The sequence below is a fragment of the Anguilla anguilla genome, chromosome 17, assembly GCF_013347855.1.
Source record: "Anguilla anguilla isolate fAngAng1 chromosome 17, fAngAng1.pri, whole genome shotgun sequence".
NCBI classification, from domain to species: Eukaryota; Metazoa; Chordata; class Actinopteri; order Anguilliformes; family Anguillidae; genus Anguilla; species Anguilla anguilla.
The window spans coordinates 21,448,185-21,468,184 of record NC_049217.1 but is presented as its reverse complement, the minus strand read 5'-3'; the positions used below and the strand labels follow the sequence as shown (position 1 = coordinate 21,468,184).

At 40.4% G+C, this 20,000-nt stretch overlaps 1 protein-coding gene across 3 annotated transcripts in view; it reads left to right on the top strand.

The window, feature by feature from the left end:
- LOC118216877 (adhesion G protein-coupled receptor E3-like) overlaps positions 1-20,000 on the top strand; it is a 42,886-nt gene that overhangs the window by 6,136 nt on the left and 16,750 nt on the right. For 2 of the 3 annotated variants that reach the window (XM_035398468.1, XM_035398467.1), the window contains exons 1-2: positions 15,668-17,856; positions 18,298-18,342. In XM_035398468.1, the coding sequence (XP_035254359.1) occupies positions 17,826-17,856; positions 18,298-18,342 (76 nt within the window). In that variant the 5' untranslated portion in view covers positions 15,668-17,825. Of the gene's footprint in view, positions 320-669; positions 799-4,164; positions 4,309-15,667; positions 17,857-18,297; positions 18,343-20,000 lie in introns of those variants that run through there. The other variant, XM_035398465.1, reaches the window with a different exon arrangement.

Below are 20,000 nucleotides of genomic sequence, written 5' to 3'. Positions count from 1 at the left end.
TACTATTACTATGACTTCCCAAGTTTTCCGCTTTGCGATTATCCTTATGGTGGAAGGTGGGTGCGCTTCTCCGGGATCGTTGGGGATGTTATACCCGAAACCTGCGCTGGGACGTGCTGCGCTGGTTCATCTTACTTCGCTTACCTGGGGTTCGCTCACCCGCAACTGGGGGAGGGCATCAAACAGGGCATTGCACGTATCAGGTCATTACAGTACTGCGTTGTCCAAGATGTCCAGGGGATGCAAGTTCTGGCTTGCCCAGGAGGGTACTACGTTTACCGTCTGCCGTATTTACCGTGCCCAGTTACCTTTGGTGTTTGTGAGTATCAGCCTTTCCATTATTGCACCATGGCTCCCCTGACCCGCTTTACATATCCTTTTATTTCATATCCTTGGACTTCCTTTTTCTATAATGTTATAAGTATAGGTTTGTAAAGATAAAGATAAAGATATATAGTGGTACCTTCATCGTGATGATACGGCATTTTTGGTATTCCTGAGTGTAACACTGTTCTCCAGTACTGTGTGTCACTCTGGATAAGGGCTTCTGCTAAGTGATTGTAATTTAATGTGATGAAATATACTACTATTCATAACATAGGCAAAATGACTGACAAAACCCAAGGGCAGTCACTCACTACTGATTGTGTGGTGGCGGCATGTTCCCAGGTCACCGCAACTGTACCTCAACCTCCTGTGGACCAAACGCGGAGTGTACCAGTTATGGAGGCTGTGTCTGCATTCTAGGATATGAGTATCCTGTGAATGTCCTGCCAACTCCAGAGTCTTTCTGTTATGGTAAGTAAAGTATGCTCATTCAATGGATCTATAATATAATTTGTAGTACTGGAGCATTTGAGATAATACAATCTGCAGGAAGAAGAAAAAATGCAAAATCACCCAAGTTTGGGGCTTTATTGAATGGACATGTGAAGTTTGTTTGTGAATTCTGTTTATTTGCATGAGGTTAGAAGGTACAGAAGTTAATGTTCTTAAGTGCTGAGAGTCTGTGGTCATTGTGGTTATTTCTGTAGGAAACCCTAAGAAGTGCAAAACTCTTCTTGCTGTATAGGTATGGGAAATGCTGTCCTGCCAAGACCCAATTACAGCTCAAGACTGCAGTCATTATTGTTGCTGTTCTCAATGTTTTCAGTCAAATTATGATGCTTTATTATGGCTTGATCGTTGGCTGTGTTGTCATTTTATTGTTGTGACTTTCCTGTGTTTTTGCGTATGTTTTTTATAGTTTTATTTACTTTGCCGTCTATGCATATTACATATTCTAAGGGCTTCACTGCCTGGCCCCTCGTGTTAGGGTATATAATATATAGAGTCCGCGGCGCCAATAGAAACCTATGGGTAGCACATCAGAACCAGGAAGTACAATTTTTTCGCTCAACAGACATGCTCAATTATGTCCTTGGTCACATGCTTAATCGCGTGTACAGATAGTGCAGACATAGGCTAACATAAATAATACATTAAAAATTAATATCTTTGTCTGTGTGGTAGGACAAAAATATTTTACCTTGGAAAAATAATAAGTGATTTTTCTGCCTAATATAATGCATGGAGTTAATATCAATATTTGGGTGGAAGTATTTATTTATTTTTGCTTTCAAAAACGAATGGAATCCAATAGGGAAACTCATATAGCAGGGAGTGACATTACATTCGTTGCTGAGGTTGAGAACCGAAAGCTGGCCCCTTGGCCAGACTGCAGACACGTCCAATCAGAGCAGCCTAATGAACACAATTGGGGGGTGGGGGGGGGGAGGGGCGGTAGCACATAGGGTCATAAAATAACTACAGATAAAAACACAATAATATCAAAAAAGATAAAAATATTTACTAACTTGCATTGTAAATAAGTAATAGAGCTGTGCAAATAGCATTGTAAACATGGCAGTAGTGCAAAAAGAGAGTCATTAAAGTGCAGAGACAGGGGGAGGAGGGGGCAGAGGGGAGGGATCAGGGTGTTGAATGTTGGTAGGTGAGAGAACATGGAGGGGAGTGTGTATGTGTGTGTGGTGTAGGGTTCGGGGGGGCTCAGCTCGAAGGTGGGGGTGTGTGTGTGTGTGTGTGTGTGTGTGTGTGTGTGTGTGTGTGTGTGTGTGTAAGTGGGTGAGTAGAGTTGTGGGAGCTGAAGTCTTGTATTCTGGAGCCATACTTGTGATTGCTGTAACGGCGTGAACTTCCTTGTATGTTTCTGGAATTTTTTCAGCAGCTTGATTTCTACGCAACCATGTGTAAATTGGGTAAAATTTGCCTGACACTGCCATAATCTACCCAAATTTGGCAGGTAGCCAGCTACCATTTTCAGACCTTGTCAAAATTGAAGTTGTGTAAGTCACTCTGAATAAGAGTGGCTTCTAAATGCCCTTAATGTAATGAAGACACATTGACAAAGAATACAGCTGACAGAACACCAGGATGTTAAATATAAATGATGTAAAGTGCCTTTGGAAAGTATTCAGACCCCTTCACTTTTTCCGCATTGTTACGTTACAGCATTATTCTAAAATTGATTACATTAATTTTTATTCTCATCAATCTACTCACAATACCCCAAAGTGCCAAAGTGAAAACTGATTTTTAGAAATTTTGGCAAATGTATTAAAAATACAAAACTGAAATATCACATTTAAAATTGAGCTCAGGTGCATCCTGTTTCCATTGATCATACTGGAGATGTTTCCACAACTTGATTGAAGTCCACCTGTGGTAAATTCAACTGATTGGACATGATTTGAAAAGGCACACACTTGTCTATATAAGGTCCCACAGTTGACAGTGCATGTCAGAGCAAAAACCAGGCCATGAAGTCGAACGAATTGTCCATATTCCTCTGAGACAGGATTGTGTTGAGGTACGGATCTGGTGAAGGGTACAAAAAATGTCTGTAGCATTGAAGAACACAGTGGGCTCTATCATTCTTAAATGGAAGAAGTTTGGAACCACCAGGAATCTTCCTAGAGCTGATCGCCTGGCCTAATTGAGCAATTGGGGGAGAAAGGCGTTAGTCAGGGAGGTGACTAAGAACCCGATGAATACTCTGACAGAGCTCCAGAGTTCCTCTGTGGAAATAGGAGAACCTTCCAGAAGGACAACCATCTCTGCTACACTCTACCAATCAGGCCTTTATGGTAGAATGGCCAGACAGAAGCCACTCCTCAGTAAAATGTGCATGACAGCCCACTTGGAGTTTACCAAAAGGCACCAAAAGGACTCTCAAACTATGAAGCCGAGATTGAACTCTTTGGCCACAATGCTAAGCGTCATGTCTGCAGGAAACCAGGAACCGCTCATCACCTGACCAATACCATCCCTTCGGTGAAGCATGGTGGTGGCAGCATCATGCTGTGGGGATATTTTTCAGCAGCAGGAACTGGGAGACTAGTCAGGATCGAGGAGTAGATGGACAGAACAAAGTACAGAGGGATCCGTGATGAAAACCTGCGCCAGACTGGGGTGAAGGTTCACTTTCCAACAGGACAACGACCCTAAGCGCTCAGCCAAGACAATGCAGGAGTGCTTTCAGGACAAGTCTGTGAATGTCCTTGAGTGGCCCAGCCAGACCCCGGATTTGAACCCGATCAAACATCCCTGCAGAGACCTGAAAATAGCTGTGCAGAAACGTTCCCCATCCAACCTGACAGGGCTTGAGAGGTTCTGCAGAGAAGAATGGGAGAAATACTCCAAATCCAGGTGTATCAACTTGTAGCATCATATCCAAGAGGCTGTAATCACTGCCAAAGGTGCCTCAACAAAGTACTGAGTAAAAGGTCTGAATACTTATGTAAATGTGATATTTCAGTATTTTATTTTTAATAAATTTGAAAAAATTTCTAAAAACCTGTTTTCACTTGGTCATTTTGGGGTATTGTGTATAGATAATTGAGAATAAAAATGAATTTAATATATTTTATAATAAGGCTGAAACGTAACAAGATGTGGAAAATGAAGGGGTCTGAATACTTTCCGAATGCACTGTATAATTAATCTGCCTTTATACTGTACCTAATCAGAGTTGGAATGTTTTCCTGTAACTGGAAAATGTGTAAAACAGAAAATTAAAATCTATGTTACGTGAATGGGAAAATAGTTTGAAGTGATCTCATATCAGAGGATAACCATCATATCCCTGTCATCCATCATCCACAGATATTGATGAGTGTGCATATTACCCCGACATCTGTCTCCCCAACGCTGACTGCATCAACACTCCTGGGAGTTACACCTGCATCTGTTACGAGGGGTTCATTAAAAAAATTATGCCAGCCTCCGCAGCCTCAACGCGCTGTGAAGGTCAGAGCATCCCAAAAGCTGTCAGAATTGTGAATGGATACAGGTTAGCTGATAGTGTGTGATATTGAGCATATGGCTTGTGTCTTGCAGATGTGGATGAGTGTGTCCCAAACCCATGTGGCGCCAGGACAGATTGCTACAACACTGTAGGAAGCTTCTACTGCCTCTGCATGGATGGGTACATTTCCTCTACTGGAGTTAACTGGGTGTCTGGGACTACTGTGTGCCAAAGTAAGTGGTGGACGGAATGAATTGTGAGCATTTTTGAGTTCATGAGCCTTCTGAGGTCCCCTTTTTTCAGTATTTAGATTCTCTCCCTCTCATCTATCAATAATCTCCCTTTTTAGGTACAGAGGAATATCTTGCCTCTCTAACTCTTCCAGAGGTAAGTTGGTATCTGACTCTGAAGAAAACCTGATTGTGGAGCAGACAGTAAAGGATAGTGGCAGATACAGAAGGCCACTATTTCACCTTATTTCTTCACAGGGACAGTCACCTGAGATGTACTTCCTAGACCAAATGACCAAGGATTTGGAGGGCAACCCTGATCTTGTTCTGACTGAGAAGGTTTGTACTAGGAGCTAAGATTCAGATTTTATACATGAAATATATTTGTTGTTGTTATAGGGTTTTTATATCTTAATTGTGCCACAGCCCTCTCCCCCCAACACCAGACAATATGTCCGAATATTGTCAAAACAATAATTTTATGTTGGTGTCATCTGAAAGGAGAAGATCAAGGTGGTTTTGTGGAACCTTGAACATTTAATATGCTGGAGTTTAATCTGGAATATCCATCTGTATAAGAGCCAAAGTGTACTGGGAGTATACTGCATATGTTGATCTTTATACTCTTGCTACTAAGTTCTCCCATGATTTATTGTCTATTAACTGTTTTTTTTTTTTACTCCCACAGAAAGTGGCTGATATTGTGACCATGATCCTGGCCATCATAGCCAACATGAAGCCAAAAGATGGCGACTCAGAGATAGCCAACGTCGTCCTGAACATCTTAGAGGGGCTTGTGTCTGCCCTTGTTGATCCCACATCTCTGGAAGATAAACAAGTGATTCAGACAAATGTGACAGCACCAGCTATAGGTAGGAGTCAATGGGTGCCTACATAGCATGTTTAGTTATCTAAAACCTGGTTTTGTCCCAGTCTGGATTCTGAGTCATAGACCAGTCCTCCATATGTTTGGGAGAATGTGTGCCAGGGCGGTTTCATCTGAAGGGCATAATGCCAACCACCACTTCCTTTACGTATGCAGTCCTCCAGCTGAGCTGCTTGGTCACTGTTGAAGAAGCTTTATTTGCAGTCATGCCACTTGTGTCCATTCCATGAGACAGACATTCTTGCCACTTGAATCCATCTTAATCTGAGCAATGCTACAACCAGCTGATTACTGCCAACAACAGCTAGCACTGACTCGGTCAGGGTTGAATATCACACAGTAGGATGAACCACACAGTAAAATACCAGATGCCAAACTTGTAAAACAAAATAGATTACATTTATTGATGTAAACCTATCTTGTGCTTGGTGATGATGTTTGTATTATCATCTCACAGACATTAATTTAGTGAGCCTTAAAGGGGATGCTGAGACGCCTGCTATGCTTGCCATGGGAAACATGATGACTATCAATCTTGCAGCTGTTGCTAAAAATAACAACGGTAAGAGCTGATGATTTGAGGTGATGATGATGATGTCAGATTTATTTTGATGGTAATGCTGATGATGACAAAATTGCCTGTGGTGATGAAAATGGTGATGGAACATGACCAGTGTCTCTCTGGCCCAGGATCCGCTTCTGCTGTTCTGATGTCAATTGATGGGATGGAGAAGTTCATGAGTTCCAGTTTCTTCGAAAGTGAAAATATCACAGAGATGTATTCTGACATCATCACTGCCACACTGCCTAAGACGAGGCACAAGGAGCTCCCTGAGCCTGTCAAGTTCACTATGCACCACAAGAAGGTACATAACTGGGCCCGCCACAGTATAGGAGAGAACTAATTGCAAGCCTTTCATGGTGTTGTGTTCAGTCACTTCCAAGCCACCTTTGAGAAAATCAGAAATCACGTTTTGTTCTTCCTCCCAAACGCAATATATGTGCATCCTTGCTCATTAGATTTATACAGTGAAACCTGCTTTGGTGGTCACCTTTGTGTGATGGCCACCTGTCCATGTTGTTTACCTTTTGGTATTCCCTTTCACTTTTCTCTGTATTATAGTCATGAGAAGCAGGGACGTGTGTTTACAATGAGCCTAAAATGGGGTTTGATGTTGAGTGGGCTTCTATTGGATGGGGTGGGTGGGTGGCGTTTGCTTACATGGGTATCAAATATCTACAAATATCTAAATATGGAAGCAAGCAACCTAAAAACTGTCTGGGGTGCACACAAAAGACTGGGTAGGTGTGAAAATGACTCCAGAAGTGTTATAAAGTGAAATTCCCCTTTAAGGTTTGTTAAACTTAAGAAGTAGTTTCTAACAGTTGGAAGTTGGCATCTGAGTCCTGCATCTATGTCTGGCGGTGGTCAGCGTTTCATCTCTGGTTTGCGCTCTTTTGGTTTTTGCCCTTTGGATCACTTTGGGACAAAAGCTGTGGTTTGTTTTATTCTTGCATTCATTTCTTGTGTGACTGTCTGTACCCATTGTTATTTGTCTTAAGGTAGTTAAATCTCCTCTTTAGATTAGGCGTGAATATTTGTTGTAACTTAATATATTTCTTCATTTTCATCTGGTTGTGATTTGTACATTTTGATGAAGGTTAATCGCAAACAGTTTTCTCTGCCTATTAACAAATTCGGCAATTTGATTGATAATTCATATCTTTGATAATAATTACCAAACTAACTCAAATAAATATATTTGACATGTTGGGTAAGTCAGGTGTTTTAACAGTTGTCCATGTGTTTAGTATTCAGAGTGCTGGACGTTAAATGAGGGTGTTAACGGTTAAAACTGCTGGGTTTGGAAAATTAAACATATTTCAATTAATCCTCACCTTGCTGACAACGGTCAGTTGCACAAAGCAGCTGGCAGCCATGCTCGTATAGTCCCACAGGAGCTTTACTGATGCATATGAAGGCCACTAGTCACATTTCAGCTTATGAAACGGAGCCTTTTGGTGTTTCTGAGAAACGCCTCAATTTGTCTTTGTTTTTTTTCTTGAGGGGGTTGGCACTTTCCCAAAAAGTGTCCAAAGACCTTTGATCTTTGACACATGGCCTTTGAAAGAAAAAAATGATAATCGGTAAGGGATGTGCCAACTTCTTTCAGTGAATTGCATTATCCTTTTCTTCTTGTGTGTTCGGGTTTTTTTTTTTTTGGTTGCGAAGCACCTCATGGACCTAGATTGGAACTTACTAGCTCACTCATTCACACACACACACACACACACACACATGCACACACACATTTAGCAGGCTAAAGAGTCTCCACATGCTGGCTTCAGTGAATTTCATTATCTTTATCTGCTTATGTTCTTTTTTAAGTAACCATGGCAGATTGGTATTTAAGGGTATGCTGCTGTCATTGTGGTCATATTCTTACTCTGTGAAAGTTAAGTAGTGTCAGTTTTAAAATGGCTGCTCGTGAGCCAGTGGCACTGACAAGACTGCAGAAAATTCTAAGTGATTTGAAAAGTTGATGGAGGGAAAAGAGCTTTGAAAATTGCAGGGGGTTTCGTTCATGCACTAATACAGAGAAACCTGCCATAGGGGTCACCTTCGTATGGCTGTCACCTGCACATGATAGCCAGTTTTCATTACTCCTCTGGGTGGCTGCCTTTGACAGGTTTCACTGTATTACATTAATTTAGTGGATGCTCTTATCCAGAGAAACTCATGATACAATGTAAGTGCCAGACCTGCCTTACCTCATTACTCATTACTCAAGCACTAATGTAAATCAACTACAGTATGCAACCCATATGTAAAACTGGAAAGTATATGTTTGTGTAACATCACTAAAACACTAATGTAAATTAGCCACACATGAACCAAAATCTTCCTCTATCTCTCTCCCACACACCGTGCTCTGATACACTGCTGTGCTGTGTCCTTTTCTTGTCCTGATCAGGAGACGTTCCAGGCTGGCCTGGTTACCTGTGTGTACTGGAAGATAAATGGAACTGAGACGCACTGGTCAGAGGAGGGGTGCACGGTCTCCTACTCCAATGAGAACCACACTGTATGCAGCTGTACCCACCTCTCCACCTTCGCCCTCCTCCTGCAGACGGGGGGACAGGTAGGGTGTGCCTCAGTGCTACTAAGGACATGAATGAGCACATGACTAGATACTTGGACGGAGATAAGCTCTGTGTATCTCTACAGAATAATGAAGAGGATGATCCTCTGCTGGAGATGGTAGACCTGTTCTGTATGTGTGTGGGTCTGACCTTCCTCGCCCTCGCCATCCTCACATTCCTGCTGTGCACATGGAACCCTAAGGTCAACAACACCGCCCGCCTCCACCTCAGCATCTGCCTCTTCTTGGGTCACCTGCTCTTCCTGGTGGGCGTGTCTCGCACTGAGAATGCGGTAAGGGTCAAATATTCTTTACCTCAATATTTTCAAAAAAGTTATCTGCTCACAAAGGTGGTTGGATCTGGAGCAGGGGTGGAGCTAGCCTGTCATACATATGAGTGTGAGGCATGATGAGAAGCCCCCACCCCACCCCCCACCTTCGTCCTACCTGAATATCTGAAGAACATAATGGGCATGCTATGAGAATCTATGTTTGGGTAGTGTGGGTATTCAGGGGCCCCCTATGGCAGCTCATATGGGTGTGTCGCACCCACGACACCCCCGCTAATATTGCTTCTGATCCGAACTATTGTGTTAAAAAAAAAAAATCAGGTTTTTAACTCATTGCATTATTTCAAAGACAAGGCACTGGTACTCAGCAAATGAAAAATCTGGATACTCGCTCCACACTTTCTCCCAAAAATTCCTGGTCCTGGGGAACTGCAGGACCCGTAGGGGTTCTCCACCCTGGACCTGGGGAACTGCAGGACCCGTAGGGGTTCTCCACCCTGGACCGGGAGAACCGCAGGACCCGTAGGGGTTCTCCACCCTGGTCCTGGAGAACCGCAGGACCCGTAGGGGTTCTCCACCCTGGTCCTGTGTTCTGAGTGAACAGCTGTTATCATTTGTGACCCTAATGATTTGGCATCAGCTCTTTATTGCCTAAATGTTTTTGCATGTAAGTGACTCTGGATTAGCATGTTCTATGTTAAATGTGAATGCAAATTTCATGTAATTCATAAGTGAATAACCACACACAAACTAACCTCCCTGCAGTTGTATGAGGCAAGGTGGTGTGCATGGTTGTCTCTGTTTGTGTGTGTATATGTATGTGTGTGCACAGGTGCTATGCTTCCATGGAAATTAAATGTATTACTTGCATATTATTTAAAATTCTGTGTATTCTATTGTTTGCAATACAAATAATTATTTTGGAAGAAAATGATTTACATTACATTACAATCATTTAGCAGATGCACTTATCCAGAGCACCTTACAATGTAAGAGAAACAAAAATGCATTTCCTGGATTAATAAAAGCAATAGTGCCAGACCTGGCTAACGAGAGAGTAAAGATGCACTGTTAATAAGCCACTAGTGCTACTTAACTGCTAATCAAGAAACAAAGTACAAATTGTAAATACATACAGACGATATCCATAACAAGCCCAAACAAGAAAAACACTCCACCATTCTACAGATTTGTTTCTGAATTAACTCTGAGATCAAGGGAAACACATTATTGTGTGAAAGTGTGAATTCAAATGCATACTACATATACACTATACTAAACAAGTGTGTTTGTGTCTATGAGATGTTACTTTGTTATATTTTCATGGATCTGATGGCTTGAATATTAATGTGATAATGTGTGTACAGCTATGATGTTGTCTGTGTTGGGGAGTAGTACACAGTACATGTTGTTAAACGAATAGTTTAATTACATTTTGCAGCAGTTTGTTCGTAGTTCAACTACATTCAAATTGTGTCATGATTGTAGTAGTTAATTACTTTTTGTCATTTGTCATTTTGAGATGTAGATAACTACAGGAACTGACCTACTACTTTTGGCCCTAAAATATTTTTTTACAAACCCTTTTGTCCAAATACCACTTCCCCTCTCTCTTTTCCCTCTAATCCTGTTTGGTGAGAAATGCTCTGTTCCACTATAGTTACCAACTGTCAACAGACAGTGGCTACACGTTGCTGGTTTCCTACAATAAGCTGTATAATGGTTAATCTTATGTGAAAAAAGAAGGCTTTACACATGCATGCATCATCTCTGGGGAACATGATAATGATTATTTTAAAAATATTTTTTACAAAGTAGTTAGAAATACTTTTTAGTTTCATAAGCTATACTTCTCTTATGGGGTAGCTGGGCTGTAGTTCACCTACTTTCAGTGTTAAGTAATTGGTAGTTTGTACAAACATGCTTTCAGATTAGTTGCCCCAAAGTTGGGTTTAGTGTACAGACCCGCTAACATATTTGAGCATATGGATTTGATTAGTCTCCTCTGGCTCTCCCAGGTGGCGTGTGCAGTCATTGCAGGCTTTCTGCACTTCATCTTCCTGGCGGGCTTTGTGTGGATGTTGCTGGAGACTGTGCAGCTGTTCCTGCTGGTCAGAAGCCTGACCAAAGTAAAGGTCATCCAGAAGGAGGGGCTGAGGCCACTGTACCTCCTGCTGATTGGCTATGGAGCTCCCATGGTGGTGGTGGGAGTGTCTGCAGCAGTGTTTTCAGGCGGTTATGGCAGCAAAGACGCGTACGTTTTTTCCCCCTCTTTGTGATAGGATCATGTGATTGTGCCAGAAAAACAACACTGGGGCCAGATTCTTTTTTTTAATGTGTTCCATTATCATTTCTAGTGGCTTATGCTGGTCATAACTGGTGGAAGGGCATGACAATTTACCATTATCAAAATATCCACAATTCCCAACCCTTAGCGACTGTTGTTATGTACTGTACAACAATAGAACATTTAGTCAGCTGGCTGCATTCACTTGAATGAATTAATGTAAAAAATGACATGTTTTTCGCTACCATTTCTGAGCAGGGATTGGTTGACTGCAGTGCCAATCATACATTTGAAAACAGTCAATTGTACCGACAAGGTTATAGGTAAACTGGCTTCAGAGCTGTTCACAGGAAACAGTATGGGGACACTGTCATCAGGATCCAAATTTGTCTTTTGATTTCAGTTGCTGGTTAAAACAAGAAAAAAATTTCAATTGGAGTTTTATTGGCCCAGTCGTTGCCATTCTCACAGTAAGTACTTGGTGTTCTGTTTACTCTTCAATACTTACAATATTTAGTCTTACATTATTTTAGTAAGCCAAAAATATTGCATTATATAGGTCACTTGCAAGAGCTCATGGTCTGGAACTGTATAGTTTGTATAGGCTTGTAGAAATGACTTGTGTCTGTAAAAGAACTGCAAAGACAATACAATTATATAAAATTGCATACCAGTGCAGACAATTGGACAGTAACAATAATAGATTGATAACATTACTTTATTGGCTGGCTATGTTAATAAATTAGTTTCATGTTTCAGCAAAGCTCACTAAAAGCAATTGACGCTCGTGACTGAAAAACAGTGGTTCAACCTCAGAAGCCTGGAGATTTGTAATGAAGAATATGTGTACCAGCAGCAGGGTAGACCAATGAAATGTTTTTTTTTTTTTGTTTTTGTTTTTTTTATAACATATGACTGTGGCTACTTGTTAAAACAAAAATGTAATTCTGCAGTTGATTGAGGAGCTGTTGTATAGTATATGTTTCCTGTGTGTAATTTGAACAGCTCAACTTGGTCTCATTTGGTGTGATCATCTGGAGCCTGCAGCCTACACTAGCCAACATGAAGAGTAATGTTTCCCAGTCAAAAGACACCAGGTGAGTGTGTGTTCCTGCCTCTGCATGCATGAAACTTCATGGAAGTGTAGGTGTACAAATATATGTTATGAGTTCCTGGTTGCTTCTTGTTTGTTTTTTATTTCATCTGCATAAATAGCTTATGAATATGGAGACTGAGAGAGATCTGAGATCTGTCTGTCATTGTTTTTCTTTCAGACTGATTATCTTCAAAATTGTTGCCCAGTTTTTTGTTTTGGGGTGCGCCTGGATCCTGGGATTTTTCCAGAGCATCCCTTTCTTGAAATACCTCTTCATCATCCTGAACTCACAGCAGGGCACCTTCATCTTCATCGTTCACTGTCTGCTGAACAAAGAGGTGACTGGACCCTCTCATGCATTGAGACTTTATTTTGCGGTTGATGAAAGGGTTTTTACACAATGCTAAACGTGGGGTAAGTGTTAAAATATGGAATGTTTGTGGACACTGCTAATTGGTCCCTGTGTTGCGTAGGTGCGAAAGGAGTACAGGAGGTGGTTCTCATGTCTGTGTAGAAAAGAGGGACCGTCAGGAGACAGTGCTACTAAAGACACTGTGGTAAGAGAGTTTTGATGTCAGAAGATCAAAGGGTCAGAGTAACTTTATAGATTTTAAGTATGGACAAAACAAAGGGCTCATGGGGCAACACGGTTGAGCTTGGGGTTTTGTGAAGGTGTGGCAAGGCACTGGCCAACCAAGCTGCCTCACATGTTCCCTCCAACAGGAATTAAACTTACAACCTCAGAGTTACAAGCCCTGTTTACACTACACTGCTGAAAGCACTATTCTGTCACACATTTGCCAGCTCAAATTCTCCATTATGCCTTATACGATAGCACTTTAGAATGAGTACATGTTCTGTCTAAATAATGTAGCCACGAACATGAATATAACACATTACTTTCATTTAGCAGAAATTTTATTCAGAGTGAATTGTACAGCTCATGTTTTTATATACCATCCATTTTTACAGCTGGATAGGTAGTGAAGCAGTTCAGGTTAAGTACCCTGCTCAAGGGCACAACAGTAGAGTCTCAGCTGGGAATCAAACCTGCGATCTGTGATATAAGTTTAGTTCCCTTACCATTACCCTACGCTCCTGACCTGAATGCTGAATGACCAGAAATACATTTACAAAAGTATTAGGGATCACATTCTTTTTTACTTAAGTTGGTTTTTTTTCCATATGTTTTCAAGAACGATGCATCTCAACCCACAAAAGACATGGACAAGGCAGATCACCATCATCGATAAGGAACTGAACAATTCAAACTTTTTTATGGAACTACAAATACACATTAATTCGTAAATACTTTTTAATATATCAAACAATGGTTACTGTAGATTGAATTATAGATATAACTGCATATGCTTGAATTGGTAGTTAGTTGCATGTAAATATATTGTTTTACAAGTTTAGTAATACTGAATAAGCAGTTGACAAGCAGTGTGGAAGGTGTCAATTATTGTCAGAGAAAAGAAGACTTCTGTATAAAATAAATGCTAAATAAAGATGATATATTCGTCTGTGGTGGCTTGTGCGACTGTGTGGAATGTGTTATACAATTTTTATTTATTAGGCATGCTGGGAAATATGTTAAACTGTGCATCACCTTGGATGGGATGTGTCGGTTTGTTGATGGGTTGCGTGAGGGTTTTGTCTGCAAGTATCAAGTAGATGGTATGTATTACAAAATTAGCTTTTAGCTAACATGCTTTCATATGTTATATTTTGTAATCTAATAATAGACTAATTTTAACTAACATCTTCATTTACAGTATCCCACACTGAATGTCTAAATCCATTCTTGGCCCAATAGTTTGTATCACAATAAACAGTGAATGATAATTTCATGAAATATTTGGTTATCTGTACATAAATTAAATAGTTTTGTCAGTAAAGTTAAACTTGTTCTCTTGTTTCTAAACTGTTCATAAGAATTTAATGTTTGTAATAGAGTCTTGCAGTTGTGTCTTGAGTGTGGAAGTAGGGTCAGTTTTCTTGACTGGATAGAATACACTAAATGAGCAAAAGTACGTGGACACCTCTTGCTCTGGGGCTGTTTTTCATGGTTTGGGTTAGTTCCCTTAGTTCCAGTGAAGACAATCTTAATGCAATGACAATGATAATTCTGTGTTTCCAACTTTGTTGCAACAGTTTGGAGAAGGCCCTTTCATGTTTCAGCATGGCAATACCCTCGGGCACACAGCGAGGTCCATATAGAAATGGTTTTGTCGAGATTGGTGTGGTAGAACTTGACTTGGCTGCACAGAGCCCTGACCTCAACCCCATCCAACATGTTTGGGAAAAAATTGGAAAGCCAGCTGTGAACCAGGCCTAATTTCCCAATCAGAGCCAGACCTCACTAATGCTCTTCTGGCTGAATGGAAGCAAATCCCTACAGAAATACTCCAACATCTTGTATAAAGCCTTCCCGAAAGATTGGAGGTTGTTATAGGCACAAAGGGTGGACCAACTCCACATTAATGCCCTTAATTTTGGATGATATGTTCGATATCAGGTGTCCACATACTTTTGGCCATGTAGTGCATGTATATAATATGAACATATGAGAGAATTTGATGGACAGATAATAGTTATGAGACAATATTAAATATTAAAATAAAGTCGTATTACATCTTATGTGTACACAGCAGAGAATGGTATGCATAGGCAGACAATTTGGGGAAGCCTTTTTTAAAGAAGGCATTTTACATCTACCTGAATATGTTCCTTGACTGTACCCATGGGAAAAAAGGCCACACATTCAAGAAAATCTCTGAGGTGACATGTCATCCCCTTCCTGAATGAACCCAGCAAAGCAGGTTCGACTGGTGTCTACAGGCAGACAATGCTTTAAGGGTCACCATTTTTTCACATTTAGCAGCTATCAAAATATGTGACATGACAGTATCCATGGAAAATTAATTCACACACTTACCAAAATCTCTCAGGTGACATGTCATCTTATATTTTTACAGGATAAAGCATGCTTGACTGGCCTTACCAGGCAGACAATGTTAAAGGGGTCACCATTTTCAATTTAACATCGACAGAGATATATACAATCATTGTATGATTGTACATAAGTGTTCAATATCAACAAAAACACCCTTTTCATACATAACCCCCTTGAAATGAAGTGGAATGTTTGATATCCTCTTTGTGTTTGGAAATATAGCATATGCTTAATAAATTTGAAGTGGCTAACCACAGCTATGGGGGCGATATAGCTCAGGAGGTAAGACCGATTGTCTGGCAGTTGGAGGGTTGTCGGTTCAAACCCCGCCCTGGGCATGTCGAAGTGTCCTTGAGCAAGACACCTAACCTCTAACTGCTCTGGCGAATGAGAGGCATCAATTGTAAGGCGCTTTGGATAAAAGCGCTATGTAAATGCAGTCCATTTACCATTTTGTTTTGACTCGTCTATGTGTTGTGCTGAAACATGTCAAGTAACTACCAACCAACCTTGCTAGAGGTGTAAATGTCCTTGTAAGAAAGCATGTCAGCGGCACTTAGTGTGCCGGCGTAGTTTTTCCCCATAAAACAGCATCTGCGGTTTCATTCGGTATGTGAGCTGGCAGAGCGGTAGCCATTTATGGAAACTTTTCCCCGAATTTCGTTTTGCTGCTTTTGCGTTCATGCAAATAATGTGAGTATCGGAAAATGACTTATTTTATTTTGATTACGCATTCGAGTCTGTTAAATGCGTAGTTTCTGGCTTTCATTGGTTTGCTAGTTTTGCACCGCCGGCATTTCTCTTGTAATTGAGAATCACTTGATGTATTTTTGATGGGGTTTATGTTTCATTGTCTTTCATCGCGATGCTAACACATGACAGATTATCGCGATGTTCCATTACATTTGTATTCTTTAAATGCTGTATTTAATGACAATGGCCGTCATCAGTGTATATAAATTGATACTGTGTGAACTATAGCAGCAATGCTAATATTCCGTTTTTCCCTCATGTCAAGTTGCATATTAATTAATTTTCCTTCTGTTTTCTTCTTTATTTTACAGACCACAAACACACACACACACATGCCTACCCAACCTACCACCATTGGCGTAATTCTATTAAAATCTAAAATTGAATTTCTCTTGTTCCCATGTCTTCATGGCAATTGCATTGCACATGTTTTGATGGGAATAAAATATATCACTCCTCTGGAGCCAGATTCATGTTCATATTAACCGCCTCAACCAGTAAATTCAATGTGGAGGTGTATCCCCCTCTGCTACAGTCATCTCTGACAGATGAGCCCTCCTGCTGTATAGGGAGGCCATTGATGAGGTCACTGTCATGGATGATTGTCCTGCCAGAGGTGAACAATCAAGTTTAGTTTCCATCTGTTCTAGTTTGGCAAGGGTAGCTGGTGTTGTTTGGTATTGGACAGGTATGGTTCTCAGGTTCTTATTTTCATCCAAGAGCTTGATTATTTTTTCACAAGCCTTGCTCTCTCCAATTATAGGAACGTTCACCTTGCCATAAAATTGAGTAACTTTTGAAAGCACTATTTTCGCACAATCCCATTTTGTTTCATTTGTAGCATTACCCTTTTTTGGTGGATAGGGACTGCAGTCTTGATGTCAAGATCTCAAACAGTGGATTCAGGGGATGTGAGGGAAGGACCATTGTCCTTCTTTTACTGTCATGAGGTTGTTTCATGGGTCTTCGTTGTTTCCCTATACTCTTACTACTCACTAACGTCACACTCTCCAGCTTCATTTGTCTGAGGTAATTTAGAGAGCCTAACCAAGCTGTTGGGCTGAAGGTCAGTGCTGAATCAGTGAAGCAGGTGTAAAATGTTTCCAGTACTGACTTTGACTTTTTAGTGACATACGTAAGGGCCAGTTGCAGTCAATTTTGTAGTTGTTATATGTAGAAAAACACCTGCAATTAAATGATCTTATTCCTCACTGACATCTAGATCGCTCAGGTAAACATTTGCAAGGAGATATTTGCATGTGTTTGACCACATTTACAAAGAAAATTTTTTCCCTTTCCCTTTCAACCCCTTTAACTATATTGTAGATCATTGAAGGTATGATTCCCTCCTTTGTTTGCAGATTACTATTTTTGATACTGGTCTGAGGTCACTGCAGTAAGTCTTTGTATTTCACACACACATTAGTGCTGAATACGACACCCCAAATTCTACTTCAATTTATTACACCTATATTTCTTGATTTACTCAATTAAATTTGTTTTGGGTTAATTTGAATGAAACTAAAAGTTTTCACCTCACTAAGCTTAAAAAAAATATAGTACTAAAGTACAATTTTAGATTTAGGTTTATTTCAATGTATACCATTATTTTAACACTGACTGCCAGGCACAATCTGGTGGAAGTTTTACATATGATGAGTGTATGAAGCTTGTTTTGTGAGATGCTCAGTTTCGTAGAACTGTGACAGGTCGTGCAGGCTGGCATAGACTATCAGGCATGTTATCAAAACTTCCTGCCCCCATGTTTGCATAAGATGTTTGGTTTACAAAATAAGCTTTTTTAAGCATGTTCCCTCAGAATTCAGTCAGAACTTCATCTATCAGTCTACCCCTCTCAGCAAAGAACTAGCGAAGATGAACAATGGTCATTTGCCACTGTTACTGGGTGAGTGGAATATGCTCATTAATTAGGTTAGGTACCTTAAATTTTGAATTAAATTATCTTAAATAATCTTTCAGGCTAAAGCATCAGGCAGGTGAGTTAAGATTGTAATCTTGTTTACAGTGCTGGCCTGGTTTGGTTTATAGGTAATCTTTTTCATGCTGTTGTGTATGTATATGTATAGGTATGTGTATACATATATATGACGAGTGTCCATATAACACCTAATGTTTAGATATCTGGGTGAGTTTTTAGGTTTTGATTCCTATGTAGGCATTTCCATTGGACCCTTGACCAAGGCACTTAACCTTAACTGTTTCAGTAAATATCCTGGAATGTAAATAGATTGTATGTACGGAATGTAAGCTGTGTAAGAGCATCTACTAAATACCGAAAATGTACTGTAAATATTTTTGTAACCAAGTCGTATTTTTATGTTTTCAGGATTTCTGTTGTCCTTAACAGCCTGTTGCACTTGTGATGAAGAGAGTAAGTAATTCCATGTTTAACTGATATCACACTGCAGCAAACCTCCCTGATTCTACAGAAAATTGCAATAAAGAAACTCCCTGAATAAGATTTAATAAAAGATATTGTTATTGTTCAAAGCAACGTTTGCACATCTAGGATAAAGTATGCTGTTTTGTTTGTATCATCCATACTTAAGTTTTAGAATGCCTCCATTTTTCCAGTTTTTAGTGAAATTTACGCAGGTGTCTCAATGCACTCTGAAATTAAATCATAGAACAAATAAACAATTGGAGATAAAAATAGAAATCATGGAATCATTCTGTTTAACACAATTTATTCAAATTTTTTTACTCATCAAAGTGGCCACCTTTTGCAGGTATAACAGCTGAACACACTTGTGGCATTCATTCTGCAATGGAAATCAAATATTGTTCGGAAAGATCTTCCCAACACTGTTGCAGAAGTTCCCACAAATGTATTGCACTTGTAGGTTGCTTTGCTTTCACCCTTCTGTCCAGTTTGACCCAAACCAGCTTGATGGGGTTTAAGTCTGGAGACTGTGCTGGCTATTCCATTATTTGAAGGCTACCGTCTTGTTCTTTTCTTCTAAGGTAGTTCTGACATAGCCTGGAGGTATGTTCTGGGTCATTATCTTGCTGTAGGATGAACCCCAGACCAACTAGGCATTGACTAGAGGGTATTACATGGCACTGCAAAATACTGTGGTAGCCCATTTGGTTCAGGGTACCAGTCACTCTGTGCAAGTCACCAACTCTGGATCCAGCCAGAGCCCCAGACCATCACGCTTCCTCCACCATGTTTGACAGTTGGTGTCACACACTGAGGAACCATCCTTTCACCTACTCAACAGCATACAAAAACCCTCCGTGATTAAACAATTTCAAATTTTGATTCATTGGTCCATAAGACCTTCTTCCAGTCTTCAGTAGTCCACTGCCGGTGCTTCATGGCCCAGGCAAGCCTCTTTTTCTTATTTAGCTATTTTAGCAATGGCTTTTGTACTGCCACTAGACCTGTGAAACCTGCAGCTTGAAGTCTTGTCTTCACAGTTGAAACTGAGTCTTGCTTACTTCGACCACTGTTAAACTGTGCTTGAAGCTGATGTCCTGTGAGCCGCCTATCACACAAGCTGTTGACTCACAGAAACTTGTCTTCTGATTCTGTTGTGGCTTTGGGTCTGCCGGACCTCTTCCTGTCAGAGTTTCCTCCAGTTTCTGGAGTGCCTTTCGATGGTGTAGGAAACTGTACTCACTGACACCGTGGCTTGCTTTGCAATTTCTCTAAAGGAAAGACCTACACTTTTAAGGGTTATAATGGTCTGTCTGTCTTTCTTTGTGAATTGCCTTTTTCTCGCCATTATGATAACAATATACTACTTCCTGCTGTGCAATATTGTCCAAATAATGCTTTGGATGGTGTAGTAATACAGTCTGTTCCAACACTGATTTGATACAGCCAGAGGGTTTGTACGTAAGCAACAGAAGTTGGGACACCTGTAGGAATTGTTTTCATCAACTTTCAAGGCTTAATTTACTTCCATTGCTGCAGAAAAGCTGTACGTTGTTAACCCATTACTTGCTCCCTGAAAAAGGCCTTTTTTATAACTGATATTTACATTATTTTTCAGTTTTTGGTAACCCAAACTTTTTTTTAAA